The following is a 24,732-nucleotide window of genomic DNA, read 5'->3' as shown; positions in this document are numbered from 1 at the left end:
AACGGAGAGAGTGTGGCCCCTTTGGCTAACGAAGAGACTGTGGCCCCCTTGGCTTACGGTGGGACAGTGGTCCCTTTGGCTAACGGTGGGACTGTGGCCCCTTTGGCTAACGGAGAGACTGTGGCCCCTTTGGCTAACGGAGAGAGTGTGGCCCCTTTGGCTAACGGAGAGAGTGTGGCCCCTTTGGCTAACGGAGAGAGTGTGGCCCCCTTGGCTAACGGTGGGACAGTGGCCCCTTTGGCTAACGGTGGGACGGTGGCCCCTTTGGCTAACGGTGGGACGGTGGCCCCTTTGGCTAACGGAGAGAGTGTGGCCCCTTTGGCTAACGGAGAGACAGTGGCCCCTTTGGCTAACGGAGAGACAGTGGCCCCTTTGGCTAACGGAGAGACTGTGGCCCCTTTGAATAACACCACGTGAAGCGGGTGTAGGAAATGGGCGGATGAACAAACAAACCGGTCTTTTATTTTGTAGGAACATTTCCGGGAGCTGGATTAAACGCCTCCTCCCTCCCCTCCGCCTCTACTGCGGTCTGCGGTGTCGGGATGCCTTCTCGGACCGGGAGAGGCACACCTGCGGCGGCTCACCTGACGGCCTGACCGCGCTCACGGAATAGACAGCCTCGGTTGTTCTGCAGTGACGGACTGAAGATGGCGGATTAACGACTCGACGGACCGTTTCTCCTCATCGAAGGATGCGAACGGCGGCGACAAACTGCCGAGACGCTGCGGGTGATTTTTGCTGGTTTTCCGCTCCGGTTGGTGACATGCGGCAGCGCGCTAATATCGGTTATCTGCAGCGGTTACTCGGCCGCAGCCTCTCAGGTGTACTCTGAGCGGCAGATTCTCAGGTTTTACCCTGAAACTCGTTCATTTGGAGTTTCCCACAGTGTAGGAAGCAGGTCTGGGAGCTTCGGACTACAGCAGACCTTTCTGGACAATCCGACTGCCGCTAAACCTCTGAGCGATGAGGGCTTCAGGATCCAGAACCGAGACAAGGTGACTGAACCGAACTGTGTTGGAAAAAAACTGATTTTAAATTCTAATAGATTTATCTTGAAATTTTCCGGAGCTGAAGCTCCTCAGCCGCATGTCCCGGACAGCAGGGGGGGTCGGTGGATAATTCGGCTGAAACCTCCTTAACCATGGGCACACAGGGGCCCGGCAGGAAGAGGATCCCGAACCGGGACAAGCTGACGGCGGAGGACGATGCCCTGAACCAGATTGCACGAGAGGTAAGGGAGTCCTGTGAGGGGCCACAGCAGGTGCGATGGGGGCCCTGAGATTTAGTTATTAGAGCGCATCACTGGACTGACTAAATATTTATATATTTAGTACAACCGCAGTTACAAGGAACATAAAGAGTTAAAATGAAGTTCAGGTGAAATAAAATAGATTTTGTAAACATTTAAAAAGTGTTAAAAAATAAAAATGAAAGAATTCTGTCCAAACATTTGTGACAGAAGTGGATGATGAAGCAGAACAGGTGACTCTTAGGTGGTGATGAAGTGTTTTGTGGGAACAGAGTGTCTCTGTTTGGCCCCACATACTGAAGCTGGAATGTGATGCCTCCTCCTCCTCCTCTTCTTCTGTGGTGACAACAACACAAACAGACCCTCTCCTGTATCAGTGCTCTGGTTCCACAGCCTCCTCTGCCTCTGTGGTTCTGGTTCTGAGGGCCACGCCCTGTTGCTCGGTGTCCTCTCATCCACAGTGAACTCACTCAAACTGGTTTGGTTGCATTCAGTCAGAGCTGGAACATGGAAACCGGTCAGACTGGATGCTTCTTAAATCGGGCCTTTTTTCACTGGAGTCTGGTGTGGGAGAGACAGAGGGGGCTGCCTCCCTGCTGACCTACTGGGAGTGTGTTTTTGTGTGTGACCTCCATCCTTTAATCCTCAGCAACAGCATTAATCTTCATCTCAACATCACAACATGACCAGCTCACACTCATCATCGTTTACACAAAACAAGCACCGCTGCTTTTGAAAAGATATGAAAGTTATGGATAAAAGAAACTTTCAAGAAACTTTTGTTGGTTATTTTTCTGAATATTCGAAAGATCTTTTTAGTTTTTTTTGGTATAAATTTTACCCCAGCTAACTGGGGATTGAACTGATAACAAAAAACTTTTGTTTTTTTTTTGTGGTTATGCTAAAAAAAAACCACAAAATATAAGAGAAACAAGCTGGTGAAATGTAAAAGTTTATAGTACATTACAGAACATTTATAAAGGATTCTTCTGTTTCTGTAAAATTGGGGAGAAACACTGATACCAAAGAAGAAGAAGAAATCCAAAGTATTGTTGTATGTTTTTAAAATGTGAATGGTTTGCAGGTTTATTTTTGTGTTTTATTAGATATAAAGTGTACAATCTGTTAATAATAAGACAATAATTTATAACTGTGGAGACTTTAATATAGACTTCATCACCTCCCATGAGTCTCAGTAGAGCATTTATTAATAACAACAACACTAATAATGTTATTAATGAAAGACATACTGTAGGAATCTGATATTAAGTCCTGATATTAGGACTGCAAGAGTGAGGCAGAGTTGGATATATAGGGTTACATGTTGTACTATATTTGTACTATATAACTGGATGAGAATCGAGAACCAATAAGTAACTGAATCGATAATGAAACCGGAATTGCTGAATTCTTAATAATTCCCATCCCTAAAACTAAATATAATTCCATAACCTGTCTGATGTAAAACGTCACAGTTACAGCAGTTAATACGTCTTTATATTTTTATTGTTACTATTACTATCATAATTATAGCAAACTGTTTACATATGTGTGTTAATGAAAATGTACGCAGAAGGAGTTTCTGAATGAACTCCACCTGCTGCCTTTGGGACAGAGAAATGGCGTCTTTTTACGTCACAATCAGACTATTCTAGATTATTTGTTTGAAATAAAAAACCTAACCAAGATATGACGTAAAATACCAACAATTAATGATTAAAGGTGAAATATTCTGTAAAAATTCCTTTTTCCATCGATCAGATGAACAATTATTTCTGCAAACGTTTCATAATAACAATATGGGAGTAAATCCCGGACGAGCCCCCAAAGGAGCCACCGAACCAGCTCAGGCTGCAGCCTGCAGGCACATCCTCGCTTTGTTTATTTGTTTCTGGACCAGCTGACTCAACCTGTCTGGAGGTGTCATGATGTCAGCAGCGTGGTTGCCATGGTGACATGTGGAAGAGGACATTCTTCCCTCAGAGACGCCCCCTGCTGGAGGAACCTGACGTTTAATTCACATTCAGTTCTTTTTATTTTTTCCTTTAGTCATTTTATTGAATTATTTAAGCAATTGATTAAAATTTCTTAACTTTAATTTTTTTAGCAATTTCTTCTTGTGTTTTTTAGCCATTCTTCTGACGATTTTCGGATAATCTTTGTATAAATTCTTGTTTTGTAACATTTTAGATGTTTTTATTCTTTTATCCGGCCATCTCCTGCTGATCTTTACCCGTTAAATGATGAAATAACGGGCAGGTGTCGGTCTGTGATCTCAGGTGTGACCTTATGTAGACGGTAAGGTGTGTTAACGCAGGAAATCACCCCAAAGTTTAAGTTCTCCCTCAGTTGTTCATCTCCCCCAGCTGGCAGACACCAGAACTGCACAGATGCACAACAGTAATCGGTCGGTGATATTGGCGCCATGCTCATGTTTGTGCGCAGGCGGAGGCGAGATTGGCGGCGAAGCGAGCGGCGCGAGCTGAGGCCCGAGAGATCCGGATGAAGGAGCTGGAGAAACAACAGAAGGAGGTCAGAGGGCGTTGGTGGAGTATGAGCTGTGATTGGCTGCTGTTTAATCAGTGGCTGGATGAATGTGTTCCTGTGAGCCGTATTGATCGAAGGGCTGATTGAAAAGCACAGAGTGAGGCTGCGAAGCCTCAGCTGACCGGGTCATGTGAGCACAGGTCAAAGGTCACGCTGAGTGACTCTTGGTGAGACTGAGCTGGACGTGGCTGTGCTGCTGGGGTGAGTCGGATCTCTGCCAAACTTTATTCACACATCCAATTGATCACACTGCTTATTGATGAGTGATCAAAGGGGTTGATCAGCTGCAGGTATGAGCCGATTAATCGATTGGAAGCAGAGAGGTTGTTAAAGCTGATTTCATGTCACTCAGCGTTAAGATGATATGGCTTCTCAGTTCAGCTCATTTTTCTTTGCTTTCTGGACCATTTTTATGGCGCTGATTTGTACGGCAGCCTTTAACAGCCAATAATGTCAGCTGTGACCGTTTATTCACTTTATTCTTTCTTTCTTTAAAACAAAACTGGAAAATTATTCAGAATAAGTTTGGTTTTTATTTGAGCCATGAGATACTTTCCATTTGAATTTAAAGGTGACGTATTGTGTAAAAACTCCTTCTTCCTGCTCCTGGGAGCAGATATCAGGGCGTCTGAGGTGTAAAACTCCTTCTTCCTGTTCCTGGGAGCAGATATCAGGGCGTCTGAGGTCACCAACAGGTGTAAAACTCCTTCTTCCTGCCCCTGGGAGCAGATATCAGGGCATCTGAGGTCACCAGCAGGTGTAAAACTCCTTCTTACTTCTGCCGTCATACGATGACTCTGAGACGTCACATGCCGTCATATGCCGTCATACGATGGCTCTGAGACGTAATATGCCGTCATACGATGGCTCCGATACGTAATATGCCGTCATACGATGGCTCCGATACGTAATATGCCGTCATACGATGGCTCTGAGACATAATATTCCGTCATACGATGACTCTGAGACGTAATATGCCGTCATACGATGGCTCTGAGACGTAATATGCCGTCATACGATGACACCGATACGTAATATGCCGTCATACGATGACTCTGAGACGTAATATGCTGTCATACGATGGCTCTGAGACGTAATATGCCGTCATACGATGACACGATACATAATATGCCGTCATACGATGGCTCTGAGACGTAATATGCCATCATACGATGGCTCTGAGACGTAATATGCCGTCATACGATGGCTCCGATACGTAATATGCCGTCATACGATGGCTCTGAGACGTAATATGCCGTCATACGATGACACCGATACATAACATGCCTTCATACGATGACACCGATACGTAATATGCCTTCATACGATGACACCGATACGTAATATGCCGTCATACGATGACACCGATACGTAATATGCCGTCATACGATGACACCGATACGTAATATGCTGTCATACGATGACACCGATACGTAATATGCCGTCATACGATGACACCGATACGTAATATGCCGTCATACGATGGCTCTGAGACGTAATATGCCGTCATACGATGGCTCCGATACGTAATATGCCATCATACGATGACTCTGAGACGTAATATGCCGTCATACGATGACACCGATACGTAATATGCCGTCATACGATGGCTCTGAGACGTAATATGCCATCATACGATGGCTCCGATACGTAATATGCCGTCATACGATGGCTCTGAGACGTAATATGCCGTCATACGATGACTCTGAGACGTAATATGCCGTCATACGATGACTCTGAGACGTAATATGCCGTCATACGATGGCTCCGATACGTAATATGCCGTCATACAATGGCTCTGAGACGTAATATGCCGTCATACGATGACTCTGAGACGTAATATGCCGTCATACGATGGCTCCGATACGTAATATGCCGTCATACGATGGCTCTGAGACGTAATATGCCGTCATACGATGACTCTGAGACGTAATATGCCGTCATACGATGACTCTGAGACGTAATATGCCGTCATACGATGACTCTGAGACGTAATATGCCGTCATACGATGACACCGATACGTAATATGCCGTCATACGATGACTCTGAGACGTAATATGCCGTCATACGATGACTCTGAGACGTAATATGCCGTCATACGATGGCTCTGAGACGTAATATGCCGTCATACGATGACTCTGAGACGTAATATGCCGTCATACGATGACACCGATACGTAATATGCCGTCATACGATGACTCTGAGACGTAATATGCTGTCATACGATGGCTCTGAGACGTAATATGCCGTCATACGATGACACGATACATAATATGCCGTCATACGATGGCTCTGAGACGTAATATGCCATCATACGATGGCTCTGAGACGTAATATGCCGTCATACGATGGCTCCGATACGTAATATGCCGTCATACGATGGCTCTGAGACGTAATATGCCGTCATACGATGACACCGATACATAACATGCCTTCATACGATGACACCGATACGTAATATGCCGTCATACGATGACACCGATACGTAATATGCCGTCATACGATGACACCGATACGTAATATGCTGTCATACGATGACACCGATACGTAATATGCCGTCATACGATGACACCGATACGTAATATGCCGTCATACGATGGCTCTGAGACGTAATATGCCGTCATACGATGGCTCCGATACGTAATATGCCATCATACGATGACTCTGAGACGTAATATGCCGTCATACGATGACACCGATACGTAATATGCCGTCATACGATGGCTCTGAGACGTAATATGCCATCATACGATGGCTCCGATACGTAATATGCCGTCATACGATGGCTCTGAGACGTAATATGCCGTCATACGATGACTCTGAGACGTAATATGCCGTCATACGATGACTCTGAGACGTAATATGCCGTCATACGATGGCTCCGATACGTAATATGCCGTCATACAATGGCTCTGAGACGTAATATGCCGTCATACGATGACTCTGAGACGTAATATGCCATCATACGATGACACCGATACGTAATATGCCGTCATACGATGGCTCTGAGACGTAATATGCCGTCATACGATGACTCTGAGACGTAATATGCCGTCATACGATGACACCGATACGTAATATGCTGTCATACGATGACTCTGAGACGTAATATGCCGTCATACGATGGCTCTGAGACGTAATATGCCGTCATACGATGACTCTGAGACGTAATATGCCGTCATACGATGACACGATACGTAATATGCCGTCATACGATGACTCTGAGACGTAATATGCCGTCATACGATGACTCTGAGACGTAATATGCCATCATACGATGACTCTGAGACGTCATATGCCGTCATACGATGACACGATACGTAATATGCCGTCATACGATGACACCGATACGTAATATGCCGTCATACGATGGCTCTGAGATGTCATATGCCGTCATACGATGACACCGATACGTAATATGCCGTCATACGATGACACCGATACGTAATATGCCGTCATACGATGACTCTGAGACGTAATATGCCATCATACGATGACAGAGACGTAATATGTCGTCATACGATGACACGATACGTAATATGCCGTCATACGATGACTCTGAGACGTAATATGCCGTCATACGATGACTCTGAGACGTAATATGCCATCATACGATGACTCTGAGACGTCATATGCCGTCATACGATGACTCTGAGACGTAATATGCCGTCATACGATGGCTCTGAGACGTAATATGCCGTCATACGATGGCTCTGAGACGTAATATGCCGTCATACGATGGCTCTGAGACGTAATATGCCGTCATACGATGACACCGATACGTAATATGCCGTCATACGATGACTCTGAGACGTAATATGCCGTCATACGATGACACCGATACGTAATATGCCGTCATACGATGGCTCTGAGACGTAATATGCCGTCATACGATGGCTCTGAGACGTAATATGCCGTCATACGATGACACCGATACGTAATATGCCGTCATACGATGACACCGATACGTAATATGCCGTCATACGATGACACCGATACGTAATATGCCGTCATACGATGGCTCTGAGACGTAATATGCCGTCATACGATGACACCGATACGTAATATGCCGTCATACGATGACTCTGAGACGTCATATGCCGTCATACGATGACTCTGAGACGTAATATGCCGTCATACGATGGCTCCGATACGTAATATGCCGTCATACGATGGCTCTGAGACGTAATATGCCGTCATACGATGACACCGATACGTAATATGCCGTCATACGATGACTCTGAGACGTAATATGCCATCATACGATGGCTCTGAGACGTAATATGCCGTCATACGATGACACCGATACGTAATATGCCGTCATACGATGACACCGATACGTAATATGCCGTCATACGATGGCTCTGAGATGTCATATGCCGTCATACGATGACTCTGAGACGTCATATGCCGTCATACGATGACACCGATACGTAATATGCCGTCATACGATGGCTCTGAGATGTCATATGCCGTCATACGATGACTCTGAGACGTAATATGCCATCATACGATGGCTCTGAGACGTAATATGCCGTCATACGATGACACCGATACGTAATATGCCGTCATACGATGACACCGATACGTAATATGCCGTCATACGATGGCTCTGAGATGTCATATGCCGTCATACGATGACTCTGAGACGTCATATGCCGTCATACGATGACACCGATACGTAATATGCCGTCATACGATGGCTCTGAGATGTCATATGCCGTCATACGATGACTCCGAGACGTAATATGCCATCATACGATGACACCGATACGTAATATGCTGTCATACGATGACTCTGAGACGTAATATGCCGTCATACGAAGACACCGATACGTAATATGCCGTCATACGATGACTCCGAGACGTAATATGCCGTCATACGATGACACCGATACGTAATATGCTGTCATACGATGACTCTGAGACGTAATATGCCGTCATACGAAGACACCGATACGTAATATGCCGTCATACGATGACTCCGAGACGTAATATGCCGTCATACGATGACACGATATGTAATATGCCGTCATACGAAAACACCGATACGTAATATGCCGTCATACGATGACTCCGAGACGTAATATGCCGTCATACGATGACACGATATGTAATATGCCGTCATACGATGACTCTGAGACGTAATATGCCGTCATACGATGACTCTGAGACGTAATATGCCGTCATACGATGGCTCTGAGACGTAATATGCCGTCATACGATGACTCTGAGACGTAATATGCCGTCATACGATGGCTCCGATACGTAATATGCCGTCATACGATGGCTCTGAGACGTAATATGCCGTCATACGATGACTCTGAGACGTAATATGCCGTCATACGATGACTCTGAGACGTAATATGCCGTCATACGATGACTCTGAGACGTAATATGCCGTCATACGATGACACCGATACGTAATATGCCGTCATACGATGGCTCTGAGACGTAATATGCCGTCATACGATGACTCTGAGACGTAATATGCCGTCATACGATGACACGATACGTAATATGCCGTCATACGATGACACCGATACGTAATATGCCGTCATACGATGACACCGATACGTAATATGCTGTCATACGATGGCTTCGAGACGTCGTATGCCGTCATACGATGACTCCGAGACGTCATATGCCGTCATACGATGACTCCGAGACGTCACATGCCGTCATACGATGACTCTGAGACGTAATATGCCGTCATACGATGGCTCTGAGACGTAATATGCCGTCATACGATGACACCGATACGTAATATGCCGTCATACGATGACTCTGAGACGTAATATGCCGTCATACGATGACTCTGAGACGTAATATGCCGTCATACGATGACACGATACGTAATATGCCGTCATACGATGACACCGATACGTAATATGCCGTCATACGATGACACCGATACGTAATATGCTGTCATACGATGGCTTCGAGACGTCGTATGCCGTCATACGATGACTCCGAGACGTCATATGCCGTCATACGATGACTCCGAGACGTCACATGCCGTCATACGATGACTCCGAGACGTCACATGCCGTCATACGATGACTCTGAGACGTCATATGCCGTCATACGATGACACCGATACGTAATATGCCGTCATACGATGACACCGATACGTAATATGCTGTCATACGATGGCTTCGAGACGTCGTATGCCGTCATACGATGACTCCGAGACGTCATATGCCGTCATACGATGACTCCGAGACGTCACCTGCCGTCATACGATGACTCTGAGACGTAATATGCCGTCATACGATGACTCTGAGACGTAATATGCCGTCATACGATGACTCTGAGACGTAATATGCCGTCATACGATGACTCTGAGACGTAATATGCCATCATACGATGACTCTGAGACGTCATATGCCGTCATACGATGGCGCTGAGATGTCATATGCCGTCATACGATGACTCTGAGACGTCATATGCCGTCATACGATGACACCGATACGTAATATGCCGTCATACGATGGCTCTGAGATGTCATATGCCGTCATACGATGACTCTGAGACGTAATATGCCGTCATACGATTACTCTGAGACGTAATATGCCGTCATACGATGACACGATACGTAATATGCCGTCATACGATGACTCTGAGACGTAATATGCCGTCATACGATGACTCTGAGACGTAATATGCCGTCATACGATGGCTCTGAGACGTAATATGCCGTCATACGATGACTCTGAGACGTAATATGCCGTCATACGATGGCTCTGAGACGTAATATGCCGTCATACGATGACACCGATACGTAATATGCCGTCATACGATGACTCTGAGACGTAATATGCCGTCATACGATGACTCTGAGACGTAATATGCCGTCATACGATGACACCGATACGTAATATGCCGTCATACGATGGCTCTGAGACGTAATATGCCGTCATACGATGACTCTGAGACGTAATATGCCGTCATACGATGACACGATACGTAATATGCCCTCATACGATGACACCGATGCGTAATATGCCGTCATACGATGACTCCGAGACGTCATATGCCGTCATACGATGACTCCGAGACGTCACATGCCGTCATACGATGACTCTGAGACGTAATATGCCGTCATACGATGGCTCTGAGACGTAATATGCCGTCATACGATGACACCGATACGTAATATGCCGTCATACGATGACTCTGAGACGTAATATGCCGTCATACGATGACTCTGAGACGTAATATGCCGTCATACGATGACACCGATACGTAATATGCCGTCATACGATGACTCTGAGACGTAATATGCCGTCATACGATGACTCTGAGACGTAATATGCCGTCATACGATGACACGATACGTAATATGCCGTCATACGATGACTCCGAGACGTCACATGCCGTCATACCATGACTCCGAGACGTCACATGCCGTCATACGATGACACCGATACGTAATATGCCGTCATACGATGACACCGATACGTAATATGCAGTCATACGATGGCTTCGAGACGTCGTATGCCGTCATACGATGACTCCGAGACGTCATATGCCGTCATACGATGACTCCGAGACGTCACATGCCGTCATACGATGACTCCGAGACGTAATATGCCGTCATACGATGACTCTGAGACGTAATATGCCGTCATACGATGACTCTGAGACGTAATATGCCGTCATACGATGACTCTGAGACGTAATATGCCATCATACGATGACTCTGAGACGTCATATGCCGTCATACGATGACTCTGAGACGTAATATGCCGTCATACGATGACTCTGAGACGTAATATGCCGTCATACGATGACTCTGAGACGTAATATGCCATCATACGATGACTCTGAGACGTCATATGCCGTCATACGATGGCTCTGAGACGTAATATGCCGTCATACGATGGCTCTGAGACGTAATATGCCGTCATACGATGGCTCTGAGACGTAATATGCCGTCATACGATGACACCGATACGTAATATGCCGTCATACGATGACTCTGAGACGTAATATGCCGTCATACGATGACTCTGAGACGTAATATGCCGTCATACGATGGCTCTGAGACGTAATATGCCGTCATACGATGACTCTGAGACGTAATATGCCGTCATACGATGACACCGATACGTAATATGCCGTCATACGATGACTCTGAGACGTAATATGCCGTCATACGATGACTCTGAGACGTAATATGCCGTCATACGATGACACCGATACGTAATATGCCGTCATACGATGGCTCTGAGACGTAATATGCCATCATACGATGACTCCGAGACGTAATATGCCGTCATACGATGGCTCCGAGACGTAATATGCCGTCATACGATGGCTCTGAGACGTAATATGCCGTCATACGATGACACCGATACGTAATATGCCGTCATACGATGACTCTGAGACGTAATATGCCGTCATACGATGACTCTGAGACGTAATATGCCGTCATACGATGGCTCCGATACGTAATATGCCGTCATACGATGGCTCTGAGACGTAATATGCCGTCATACGATGACACCGATACGTAATATGCCGTCATACGATGGCTCTGAGACGTAATATGCCGTCATACGATGACACCGATACGTAATATGCCGTCATACGATGACTCTGAGACGTAATATGCCGTCATACGATGACTCTGAGACGTAATATGCCGTCATACGATGACACCGATACGTAATATGCCGTCATACGATGACACCGATACGTAATATGCCGTCATACGATGACTCTGAGACGTAATATGCCGTCATACGATGACTCTGAGACGTAATATGCCGTCATACGATGACACGATACGTAATATGCCGTCATACGATGACACCGATACGTAATATGCCGTCATACGATGGCTCTGAGATGTCATATGCCGTCATACGATGACTCTGAGACGTCATATGCCGTCATACGATGACACCGATACGTAATATGCCGTCATACGATGACACCGATACGTAATATGCCGTCATACGATGACTCTGAGACGTAATATGCCGTCATGCGATGGCTCTGAGATGTCATATGCCGTCATACGATGACTCTGAGACGTCATATGCCGTCATACGATGACACCGATACGTAATATGCCGTCATACGATGACACCGATACGTAATATGCCGTCATACGATGGCTCTGAGATGTCATATGCCGTCATACGATGACACCGATACGTAATATGCCGTCATACGATGACTCTGAGACGTAATATGCCGTCATACGATGACTCTGAGACGTAATATGCCGTCATACGATGACACCGATACGTAATATGCCGTCATACGATGACACCGATACGTAATATGCCGTCATACGATGACTCTGAGACGTAATATGCCGTCATACGATGACTCTGAGACGTAATATGCCGTCATACGATGACACGATACGTAATATGCCGTCATACGATGACACCGATACGTAATATGCCGTCATACGATGGCTCTGAGATGTCATATGCCGTCATACGATGACTCTGAGACGTCATATGCCGTCATACGATGACACCGATACGTAATATGCCGTCATACGATGACACCGATACGTAATATGCCGTCATGCGATGGCTCTGAGATGTCATATGCCGTCATACGATGACTCTGAGACGTCATATGCCGTCATACGATGACACCGATACGTAATATGCCGTCATACGATGACACCGATACGTAATATGCCGTCATACGATGGCTCTGAGATGTCATATGCCGTCATACGAAGACTCTGAGACGTAATATGCCATCATACGATGACACCGATACGTAATATGCCGTCATACGATGACTCTGAGACGTAATATGCCGTCATACGATGGCTCTGAGACGTAATATGCCGTCATACGATGACTCTGAGACGTAATATGCCGTCATACGATGGCTCTGAGACGTAATATGCCGTCATACGATGACACCGATACGTAATATGCCGTCATACGATGGCTCTGAGACGTAATATGCCGTCATACGATGACACCGATACGTAATATGCCGTCATACGATGACTCTGAGACGTAATATGCCGTCATACGATGACACGATACGTAATATGCCGTCATACGATGACACCGATACGTAATATGCCGTCATACGATGGCTCTGAGATGTCATATGCCGTCATACGATGACTCTGAGACGTCATATGCCGTCATACGATGACACCGATACGTAATATGCCGTCATACGATGACACCGATACGTAATATGCTGTCATACGATGGCTCCGAGACGTCACATGCCGTCATACGATGACACCGATACGTAATATGCCGTCATACGATGGCTCCGAGACGTAATATGCCGTCATACGATGACTCTGAGACGTCACATGCCGTCATACGATGGCTCTGAGACGTAATATGCCGTCATACGATGACTCTGAGACGTAATATGCCGTCATACGTGTACCGAAATCTGAAAAACTGATCTGGGCTGCCACATCTACTGTAAGTATGAAAAAAATGAGAATTTTTTTTCTCTTCAAATAAAAACAAATAATTCAAAGCAAAGTCTCCTGTAATTTTAATAAAAAGGAGGAAGGATAAATAGAAAATAGATTTATTAAAAACTCAAGTTTTCTAAGATTAGGGAAATTATTTTATTTATCATGATGAATGTTTCTGAAAAAATGGGAAAAGAATAAAGATCTGTTTTCTGAGGAATATAAGAAACATCATTAAAACAGTAACGGTTCATGATATGGACACTTAAATTAGATTATATTTCATATTAAGATTTTTATCTTAAATGTATAAGTCCCTTCGTCAGAGAGTAATTAAATATTGATTTCATCAGTTTCTCATAATTTGTTCTCACATTAATGAGAAAAACTGTTTTCTTTACAAAGGAACATTTTATCATCAGTGAGATCATCATGTGTTCATGTTCATGTTTATGCATTTAGCAGACGCTTTTATCCAACTTACAGTTAGGCAGATAGGGTAAGAGGCCTAAAGACCCCTACTGGAGACAGTACCTTTCATGCAGGGGATTTGAACCCAGAGCTCCCACTTGAAAGGTGGCAATCATACCACTACACAAAATCACAATGTTCTAAAGAGGAAACCTCCAGAGATCCAGTTTGTTTCCTCTGAGACTCAGCCCCAATAACCTCATCACCCTCCTCACCTCAGCCCTGTCAGGTGACCCAGGTGTGTCTGTTGTCTCACCTGTGCAGGTGTACATCACAGCCGGTCAGTCGTTCGAGCTGGAGTCGAAGCTGCGGCGGCTGGAGCAGAGCGCCAAGAATCACTTTGGGGGGGCGACAGACTCTGAGCTGTCGGAGCTGGAGGACGTGGTGGCGCTGACCGCTGCCAGGGTTCAGAGCGCAGAGAGTGAGGTGGGCGGAGCTTCTGATGCCTTACTGTAGGAGAACATTCACACCGCTCTGACCGATGACATCTCTTCTGATGATTCTGTTTCCTCTGCAGGTGTCTGACATCGAAAATAAAATCGCTGCTCTGAGCGCTGGAGGATCCAAGAAGAAGGTCAGTGTGAGAGAAAACTCTATCTGTATCTGGTCTGATGAGCACGACTGTGGCTCAGGCCCGTCAGACCTCAGCAGGTGTACGTATGCAGGGAGCTCCTGAGTGTTTGCAGAAGGTCAGCAGGAGGAGGTTGGAGGTCTCATGGAGGAGATCAGTCTGGTTGGAGGTCTCATGGAGGAGATCAGTCTGGTTGGAGGTCTCATGGAGAGTTCAGTCTGGTTGGAGGTCTCATGGAGGAGATCAGTCTGGTTGCAGGTCTCATGGGGAGATCAGTCTGGTTGCAGGTCTCATAGAGGAGATCAGTCTCGTTGGAGGTCTCATAGAGGAGATCAGTCTGGTTGGAGGTCTCATGGGGAGATCAGTCTGGTTGGAGGTCTCATGGAGGAGATCAGTCTGGTTGGAGGTCTCATGGAGAGTTCAGTCTGGTTGGAGGTCTCATAGAGGAGATCAGTCTGGTTGGAGGTCTCATGGGGAGATCAGTCTGGTTGGAGGTCTCATGGACAGATCAGTCTGGTTGGGGGTCTCATGGACAGATCAGTCTGGTTGGAGGTCTCATGGGGAGATCAGTCTGGTTGGAGGTCTCATGGAGGAGATCAGTCTGGTTGGAGGTCTCATGGGGAGATCAGTCTGGTTGGAGGTCTCATGGGGAGATCAGTCTGGTTGGAGGTCTCATGGGGAGATCAGTCTGGTTGCAGGTCTCATGGGGAGATCAGTCTGGTTGGAGGTCTCATGGGGAGATCAGTCTGGTTGGAGGTCTCATGGACAGATCAGTCTGGTTGGAGGTCTCATGGGGAGATCAGTCTGGTTGGAGGTCTCGTGGGGGAGATCAGTCTGGTTGGAGGTCTCATGGGGAGATCAGTCTGGTTGGAGGTCTCATGGAGGAGATCAGTCTGGTTGGAGGTCTCATGGAGGAGATCAGTCTGGTTGGAGGTCTCATGGAGGAGATCAGTCTGGTTGGAGGTCTCATGGAGAGTTCAGTCTGGTTGGAGGTCTCATGGGGAGATCAGTCTGGTTGGAGGTCTCATGGGGAGATCAGTCTGGTTGGAGGTCTCATGGGGAGATCAGTCTGGTTGGAGGTCTCATGGGGAGATCAGTCTGGTTGCAGGTCTCATGGGGAGATCAGTCTGGTTGGAGGTCTCATGGGGGAGATCAGTCTGGTTGGAGGTCTCATGGACAGATCAGTCTGGTTGGAGGTCTCATGGGGAGATCAGTCTGGTTGGAGGTCTCATAGAGGAGATCAGTCTGGTTGGAGGTCTCATGGAGGAGATCAGTCTGGTTGGAGGTCTCATGGAGGAGATCAGTCTGGTTGGAGGTCTCATGGAGGAGATCAGTCTGGTTGGAGGTCTCATGGGGAGATCAGTCTGGTTGGAGGTCTCATGGACAGATCAGTCTGGTTGGAGGTCTCATGGGGAGATCAGTCTGGTTGGAGGTCTCATGGAGGAGATCAGTCTGGTTGGAGGTCTCATGGAGGAGATCAGTCTGGTTGGAGGTCTCATGGAGAGTTCAGTCTGGTTGGAGGTCTCATGGGGAGATCAGTCTGGTTGGAGGTCTCATGGGGAGATCAGTCTGGTTGGAGGTCTCATGGAGAGTTCAGTCTGGTTGGAGGTCTCATGGGGGAGATCAGTCTGGTTGGAGGTCTCATGGAGGAGATCAGTCTGGTTGGAGGTCTCATGGAGGAGATCAGTCTGGTTGGAGGTCTCATGGAGAGTTCAGTCTGGTTGGAGGTCTCATGGGGAGATCAGTCTGGTTGGAGGTCTCATGGGGAGATCAGTCTGGTTGGAGGTCTCATGGAGGAGATCAGTCTGGTTGGAGGTCTCATGGAGAGTTCAGTCTGGTTGGAGGTCTCATGGGGGAGATCAGTCTGGTTGGAGGTCTCATGGGGGAGATCAGTCTGGTTGGAGGTCTCATGGAGAGTTCAGTCTGGTTGGAGGTCTCATGGAGGAGATCAGTCTGGTTGGAGGTCTCATGGGGAGATCAGTCTGGTTGGAGGTCTCATGGAGGAGATCAGTCTGGTTGGAGGTCTCATGGAGGAGATCAGTCTGGTTGGAGGTCTCATGGAGAGTTCAGTCTGGTTGGAGGTCTCATGGAGGAGATCAGTCTGGTTGGAGGTCTCATGGAGGAGATCAGTCTGGTTGGAGGTCTCATGGGGAGATCAGTCTGGTTGCAGGTCTCATGGGGAGATCAGTCTGGTTGCAGGTCTCATAGAGGAGATCAGTCTCGTTGGAGGTCTCATGGAGAGTTCAGTCTGGTTGGAGGTCTCATGGGGAGATCAGTCTGGTTGGAGGTCTCATGGAGGAGATCAGTCTGGTTGGAGGTCTCATGGAGAGTTCAGTCTGGTTGGAGGTCTCATGGAGGAGATCAGTCTGGTTGGAGGTCTCATAGAGGAGATCAGTCTGGTTGGAGGTCTCATGGGGAGATCAGTCTGGTTGCAGGTCTCATGGGGAGATCAGTCTGGTTGCAGGTCTCATGGGGAGATCAGTCTGGTTGCAGGTCTCATAGAGGAGATCAGTCTCGTTGGAGGTCTCATAGAGGAGATCAGTCTGGTTGGAGGTCTCATGGAGGAGATCAGTCTGGTTGGAGGTCTCATGGAGAGATCAGTCTGGTTGCAGGTCTCATGGGGAGATCAGTCTGGTTGCAGGTCTCATAGAGGAGATCAGTCTGGTTGGAGGTCTCATGGGGGAGATCAGTCTGGTTGGAGGTCTCATGGAGAGTTCAGTCTGGTTGGAGGTCTCATGGAGGAGATCAGTCTGGTTGCAGGTCTCATGGACAGATCAGTCTGGTTGGAGGTCTCATGGGGAGATCAGTCTGGTTGGAGGTCTCATGGAGAGTTCAGTCTGGTTGGAGGTCTCATGGAGGAGATCAGTCTGGTTGCAGGTCTCATGGACAGATCAGTCTGGTTGGAGGTCTCATGGGGAGATCAGTCTGGTTGGAGGTTTCATGGGGGAGATCAGTCTGGTTGGAGGTCTCATGGAGGAGATCAGTCTGGTTGGAGGTCTCATGGGGAGATCAGTCTGGTTGGAGGTTTCATGGGGGAGATCAGTCTGGTTGGAGGTCTCATGGGGAGATCAGTCTGGTTGGAGGTCTCATGGACAGATCAGTCTGGTTGCAGGTCTCATGGGGAGATCAGTCTGGTTGCAGGTCTCATGGGGAGATCAGTCTGGTTGCAGGTCTCATAGAGGAGATCAGTCTGGTTGGAGGTCTCATAGAGGAGATCAGTCTGGTTGGAGGTCTCATGGAGGAGATCAGTCTGGTTGGAGGTCTCATGGGGAGATCAGTCTGGTTGCAGGTCTCATGGAGGAGATCAGTCTGGTTGGAGGTCTCATGGGGAGATCAGTCTGGTTGCAGGTCTCATGGGGAGATCAGTCTGGTTGGAGGTCTCATGGGGAGATCAGTCTGGTTGCAGGTCTCATGGGGAGATCAGTCTGGTTGCAGGTCTCATGGGGAGATCAGTCTGGTTGGAGGTCTCATGGAGGAGATCAGTCTGGTTGGAGGTCTCATGGGGAGATCAGTCTGGTTGCAGGTCTCATGGGGAGATCAGTCTGGTTGGAGGTCTCATAGAGGAGATCAGTCTGGTTGGAGGTCTCATGGGGAGATCAGTCTGGTTGCAGGTCTCATGGGGAGATCAGTCTGGTTGCAGGTCTCATAGAGGAGATAAGTCTGGTTGGAGGTCTCATGGGGGAGATCAGTCTGGTTGGAGGTCTCATGGGGAGATCAGTCTGGTTGCAGGTCTCATAGAGGAGATCAGTCTGGTTGGAGGTCTCATGGGGGAGATCAGTCTGGTTGCAGGTCTCATAGAGGAGATCAGTCTGGTTGGAGGTCTCATGGGGGAGATCAGTCTGGTTGCAGGTCTCATAGAGGAGATCAGTCTGGTTGGAGGTCTCATGGGGGAGATCAGTCTGGTTGGAGGTCTCATGGGGAGATCAGTCTGGTTGCAGGTCTCATAGAGGAGATCAGTCTGGTTGGAGGTCTCATGGACAGATCAGTCTGGTTGGAGGTCTCATGGGGAGATCAGTCTGGTTTTAGGTCTCATGGGGAGATCAGTCTGGTTGGAGGTCTCATGGGGGAGATCAGTCTGGTTGGAGGTCTCATGGACAGATCAGTCTGGTTGGAGGTCTCATGGGGAGATCAGTCTGGTTTTAGGTCTCATGGGGAGATCAGTCTGGTTGGAGGTCTCATGGGGAGATCAGTCTGGTTGGAGGTCTCATGGGGAGATCAGTCTGGTTGCAGGTCTCATAGAGGAGATCAGTCTGGTTGGAGGTCTCATGGGGGAGATCAGTCTGGTTGGAGGTCTCATGGACAGATCAGTCTGGTTGGAGGTCTCATGGGGGAGATCAGTCTGGTTGGAGGTCTCATGGGGAGATCAGTCTGGTTGGAGGTCTCATGGGGAGATCAGTCTGGTTGGAGGTCTCATGGGGGAGATCAGTCTGGTTGGAGGTCTCATGGGGGAGATCAGTCTGGTTGGAGCTCTCATGGGGGAGATCAGTCTGGTTGGAGGTCTCATGGAGAGTTCAGTCTGGTTGGAGGTCTCATGGAGGAGATCAGTCTGGTTGGAGGTCTCATGGAGGAGATCAGTCTGGTTGTTAAGGCTCTATTTCACTTTGAGTTTAAATGTTCTGAGTTTAGTTTTCTGTTGAACTGTTAAAGAACAGTTTATTTCAGCATTATCTGAACTGAACATTTGTAATATAAAACTTTGATTAAGACTTATTTCCGAATAAATCAAAGTGTTCTCTGGAAGGATCCCTCTGGGACTGCTTTGGTCATATGGAGGCAACCCAAAGTGAAACCTTTCACCTCCATACACTTAAAATACAAGAAAAGGATGATTTGATGCAGGAAATGATACCAATTTGTTTTCCTGACCCTAAACAATCAATTTTAAGTAACTACACCAAACATCTGAAGACAAAAGTTTCAAAGTACAGAAAACACCGGATCTAACCTCCAGTTACAGACTTTTTCTCCTCTCAGCTGTGTTCCCATTCAGTTTGACAGAGATTGGAGATTCCTCTGAGCGGTTACTGTGGCACTTAATGCTGCTGCTTTGCTAGCCGGGGCGGGATCGCTGTCCCAACACTGTTAAGATCTAAATAAAATCAGCACAGCATCTTCATGTGGCTGAGCTTCTACAGGGGCACCTTTAAGATGAGAGAGGGAGAATGATGCAATAAGGTGCTGAACTCAACAGAAAAACAACATTCAACTCTCCAGAACAATGACTCGGAGTCGAACAAGTAGGGTTTGAACCATTGTTAGTAGTTTACTGGGTTTAAGCACTCTGTCAACAGGACCTCCAACTCAGCTCCCCACTACTGAGCAGAAACTACATGAAGTCACATCCGCGGGAGGTCAAAGGTCACATAAGGAATAAAGAGCTTAACAGAAGCTTTATTTAAGAGAATAAACCAAAAGCACAGAAAACCATGAACTAATACTGGGAGAAACAAAAGGAGAAACTACAGAGCATAAGTATGAAGCTGTAACAAAGGCTGAGCTCAGCAGGAATACTGAAGAAGGACGAATGAGGAAGTCGCTCATTGAGTTGTACAGAGGATGGATTTTCAGTGAAAATATATTTTTAATAAATCTGTGACACAAGCAGAAAACTTCAGGTAATAAATCACATGACAGCAGCACCAGCTGAGTAGGATCGGCTGCTCACGCTTCAGCTGGTGAATATGTGGCCTGTCCCGCTCCAGCATTTAACCCACAGCTTCCACCAGTGGCTGGTGGAAAGGCTTCAGCTCTGCACTGGTTCTCCTGTTAGTTAGAGATCCACAGGTCAGCACTCCTCCTCCTCTGCCCCCCAGGGGTCCATTCTGGGCCTCTTCTGTTCATACATGCCACCTCAACAGAATGAGAAATCTAATCTTTGACCTTTACCCTCCTCTGAGATCCGGGGAGTCCCTTCAGACTCGCCCCCACAGCCAGCCTGGACCTCACCTCATATCTGATATAATCTGGGCGTTATTTCTGGTTCTGAGTTCTGCTTTGATCAGAAAATCTGTTACCATCTTAGAATGATCTCTAAAATAAAGCCGTCACAGTCTGGGGTCACTGTGCACCATCAAAGCTGAATCATAGCCTCTACCCTCCCCCGGTCCCTGGCATCACGCCTTCAGGCAGTCCAGAACACAGTGGGTCATGTAACCCTGCAGCCTCTCCACTGGCTGCTGTTCCTCACAGGGTCCACTTCCACATCTCATTGTTTTAAAGCCCTAAATGGCTCCGCCCTCCACCTCTGACCTCACCAGATTGTATCGCAGTCTCAGATGAACAATGCAGATGGTTCCTACAGATTCTGGCTCGTGAATATAAAACACCTCTGTTTGTGTGAAACTCTGCAGGTTTCTGGGTCCCATCACAGGAAAAAGACCACACAAGAGCTCTCCAGTAAGTCACATTTCTGCATGTTTCAGATGCATTTCACTGATGAAGTTCTGTTCTTCCATGTTTCATGTCAGAATGACTCAGTTGGACATGATCGTGTTGTTGTTGTTGACAGAGTCCAACGGCGCTCAGTGGAGGTCCAGCAAGATGTTCTGAACTTGCTCCTCATCACAACAGAAGAAAACGCAGCCAGAAACAACTCTGTGACACGAAAACTGCATTTTATGAAGAAAAGATCAAACGAAGCGTTTTAAAACATGTTCTAAACTGAAATTAACATTAAGACATAGATCATAAAGTAAGAAGAAATGACAGCTGGAACACGTCTGGAACAGAGATCAGACCGTGGGGGGGGGGGGCATGTACACTCATCACTGATTAAGGATTTGATTTGAAGTGATTTCATAATAGCAGTTATAACAGAAGTAGAATGGATGAAATTAAACTTTGATCAAGCCATTTAAGGAACATTATTTCTATCCATGAACGTGATGCTGAACACACAGCAGAGAAAAGTCTGAGCTCAGGGCTTTCATGCATTTCCAGAAGTGGACCTTCTCTCAGATGATCTACTGATGGAAATGTTAAGCAGGCCGAGGCCTCGCTTTCATCCATCAGGTCACTGTGAGCGTTCATAAAGGCCAAATGTGTCACACAGCCAGGTTTTCAGCCTGCTAAAGGCTGAGAAACAGCGCTCAGATGCAGCGAAAGAGGGTTGGGTTAGGGTTAGGGAGTGAGTGGGTTAGGGTTAGGGAGCGGGTTAGGGTTAGGGAGTGAGTGGGTTAGGGTTAGGGAGCGGGTTAGGGTTAGGGAGTGAGTGGGTTAGGGTTAGGGAGTGAGTGGGTTAGGGAGCGGGTTAGGGTTAGGGAGTGAGTGGGTTAGGGTTAGGGAGTGAGTGGGTTAGGGAGTGAGTGGGTTAGGGTTAGGGCTTCATGAGCTTCTCCATCTCTGACGGGCTGCAGAGTTTGGGGCTGCAGGGGCTGCAGGGTTTGGGGCTGCAGGGTTTGGGGCTGCAGGGGCTGCAGGGTTTAGGGCTGCAGGGGCTGCAGGGTTTGGGGCTGCAGGGTTTGGGGCTGCAGGGGCTGCAGGGGCTGCAGGGGCTGCAGGGGCTGCAGGGTTTGGGGCTGCAGGGTTTGGGGCTGCAGAGTTTGGGGCTGCAGGGTTTAGGGCTGCAGGGTTTGGGGCTGCAGGGGCTGCAGGGTTTGGGGCTGCAGAGTTTGGGGCTGCAGGGCTTAGGGCTGCAGGGGCTGCAGGGGCTGCAGGGTTTGGGGCTGCAGGGTTTGGGGCTGCAGGGGCTGCAGGGTTTGGGGCTGCAGGGTTTAGGGCTGCAGGGTTTGGGGCTGCAGGGGCTGCAGAGTTTGGGGCTGCAGGGTTTGGGGCTGCAGGGTTTGGGGCTGCAGAGTTTGGGGCTGCAGGGTTTAGGGCTGCAGGGTTTGGGGCTGCAGGGGCTGCAGGGTTTGGGGCTGCAGGGTTTGCAGGGTTTGGGGCTGCAGGGTTTAGGGCTGCAGGGTTTGCAGGGTTTAGGGCTGCAGGGTTTGCAGGGTTTGGGGCTGCAGGGTTTGGGGCTGCAGGGTTTAGGGCTGCAGGGTTTGGGGCTGCAGGGTTTGCAGGGTTTGGGGCTGCAGGGGCTGCAGGGTTTAGGGCTGCAGAGTTTGGGGCTGCAGGGTTTGGGGCTGCAGGGTTTAGGGCTGCAGGGTTTGGGGCTGCAGGGTTTGCAGGGTTTGGGGCTGCAGGGTTTGGGGCTGCAGGGTTTGGGGCTGCAGGGTTTAGGGCTGCAGGGTTTGGGGCTGCAGGGGCTGCAGGGTTTAGGGCTGCAGAGTTTGGGGCTGCAGGGTTTGCAGGGTTTGGGGCTGCAGGGTTTGCAGGGTTTGGGGCTGCAGGGTTTAGGGCTGCAGGGTTTGCAGGGTTTAGGGCTGCAGGGTTTGCAGGGTTTGGGGCTGCAGGGTTTGGGGCTGCAGGGTTTAGGGCTGCAGGGTTTAGGGCTGCAGGGTTTAGGGCTGCAGGGTTTGGGGCTGCAGAGTTTGGGGCTGCAGGGGCTGCAGGGTTTGGGGCTGCAGGGTTTGGGGCTGCAGGGTTTGGGGCTGCAGGGTTTGGGGCTGCAGGGTTTGGGGCTGCAGGGTTTGCAGGGTTTGGGGCTGCAGGGTTTGCAGGGTTTGGGGCTGCAGAGTTTGCGGCAGCAGGGTTTGGGGCTGCAGGGGCTGCAGGGTTTGCAGGGTTTGGGGCTGCAGGGTTTGCGGCAGCAGGGTTTGGGGCTGCAGAGTTTGGGGCTGCAGGGTTTGCGGCAGCAGGGTTTGCAGAGTTTGGGGCTGCAGGGTTTGGGGCTGCAGAGTTTGCAGAGTTTGGGGCTGCAGGGTTTGCGGCAGCAGGGTTTGCAGGGTTTGGGGCTGCAGGGTTTGCAGGGTTTGCAGAGTTTGGGGCTGCAGGGTTTGCGGCAGCAGGGTTTGCAGGGTTTGGGGCTGCAGGGTTTGAGGCTGCAGGGTTTAGGGCTGCAGGATTTGGGGCAGCAGGGTTTGCAGGGTTTGGGGCTGCAGGGTTTGCAGGGTTTGCAGAGTTTGGGGCTGCAGGGTTTGGGGCTGCAGGGTTTGGGGCTGCAGGGTTTGCAGGGTTTGGGGCTGCAGGGTTTGCAGGGTTTGGGGCTGCAGGGTTTGCAGGGTTTGGGGCTGCAGAGTTTGGGGCTGCAGAGTTTGCAGGGTTTGCAGAGTTTGGGGCTGCAGGGTTTGGGGCTGCAGGGTTTGCAGGGTTTGGGGCAGCAGGGTTTGCAGGGTTTGGGGCTGCAGGGTTTAGGGCTGCAGGGTTTGCGGCAGCAGGGTTTGCAGGGTTTGGGGCTGCAGGGTTTGCAGGGTTTGCAGGGTTTAGGGCTGCAGGGTTTGCGGCAGCAGGGTTTGCAGGGTTTGGGGCTGCAGGGTTTGCAGGGTTTGCGGCAGCAGGGTTTGCAGGGTTTGGGGCTGCAGGGTTTGCAGGGTTTGCAGGGTTTGGGGCTGCAGGGTTTGGGGCTGCAGGGTTTGCAGGGTTTGGGGCTGCAGGGTTTGGGGCAGCAGGGTTTGCAGGGTTTGGGGCTGCAGGGTTTG

The 24,732-nt window shown here is 48.5% G+C and overlaps 1 protein-coding gene across 1 annotated transcript; it reads left to right on the top strand.

Moving 5' to 3' along the window:
- The first annotated feature begins 500 nt into the window (after positions 1-500).
- LOC140289786 (leucine-rich repeat flightless-interacting protein 2-like) lies at positions 501-4,445 on the top strand. The gene is made up of 3 exons (XM_072379297.1): positions 501-995; positions 1,075-1,231; positions 3,695-4,445. Exons 1-3 carry the CDS (start codon positions 964-966, stop codon positions 3,881-3,883), a joined length of 378 nt encoding a protein of 125 aa, XP_072235398.1. The 5' UTR covers positions 501-963; the 3' UTR covers positions 3,884-4,445.
- The last annotated feature ends 20,287 nt before the right edge of the window (positions 4,446-24,732 follow it).

The sequence above is a fragment of the Leuresthes tenuis genome, unplaced genomic scaffold, assembly GCF_036924035.1.
Source record: "Leuresthes tenuis unplaced genomic scaffold, fLeuTen1.0.hap1 SCAF_1, whole genome shotgun sequence".
Classification (NCBI taxonomy): domain Eukaryota; kingdom Metazoa; phylum Chordata; class Actinopteri; order Atheriniformes; family Atherinopsidae; genus Leuresthes; species Leuresthes tenuis.
The sequence above is the reverse complement of the archived record's forward strand: the minus strand, read 5'-3'. Positions and strand labels throughout refer to the sequence as shown.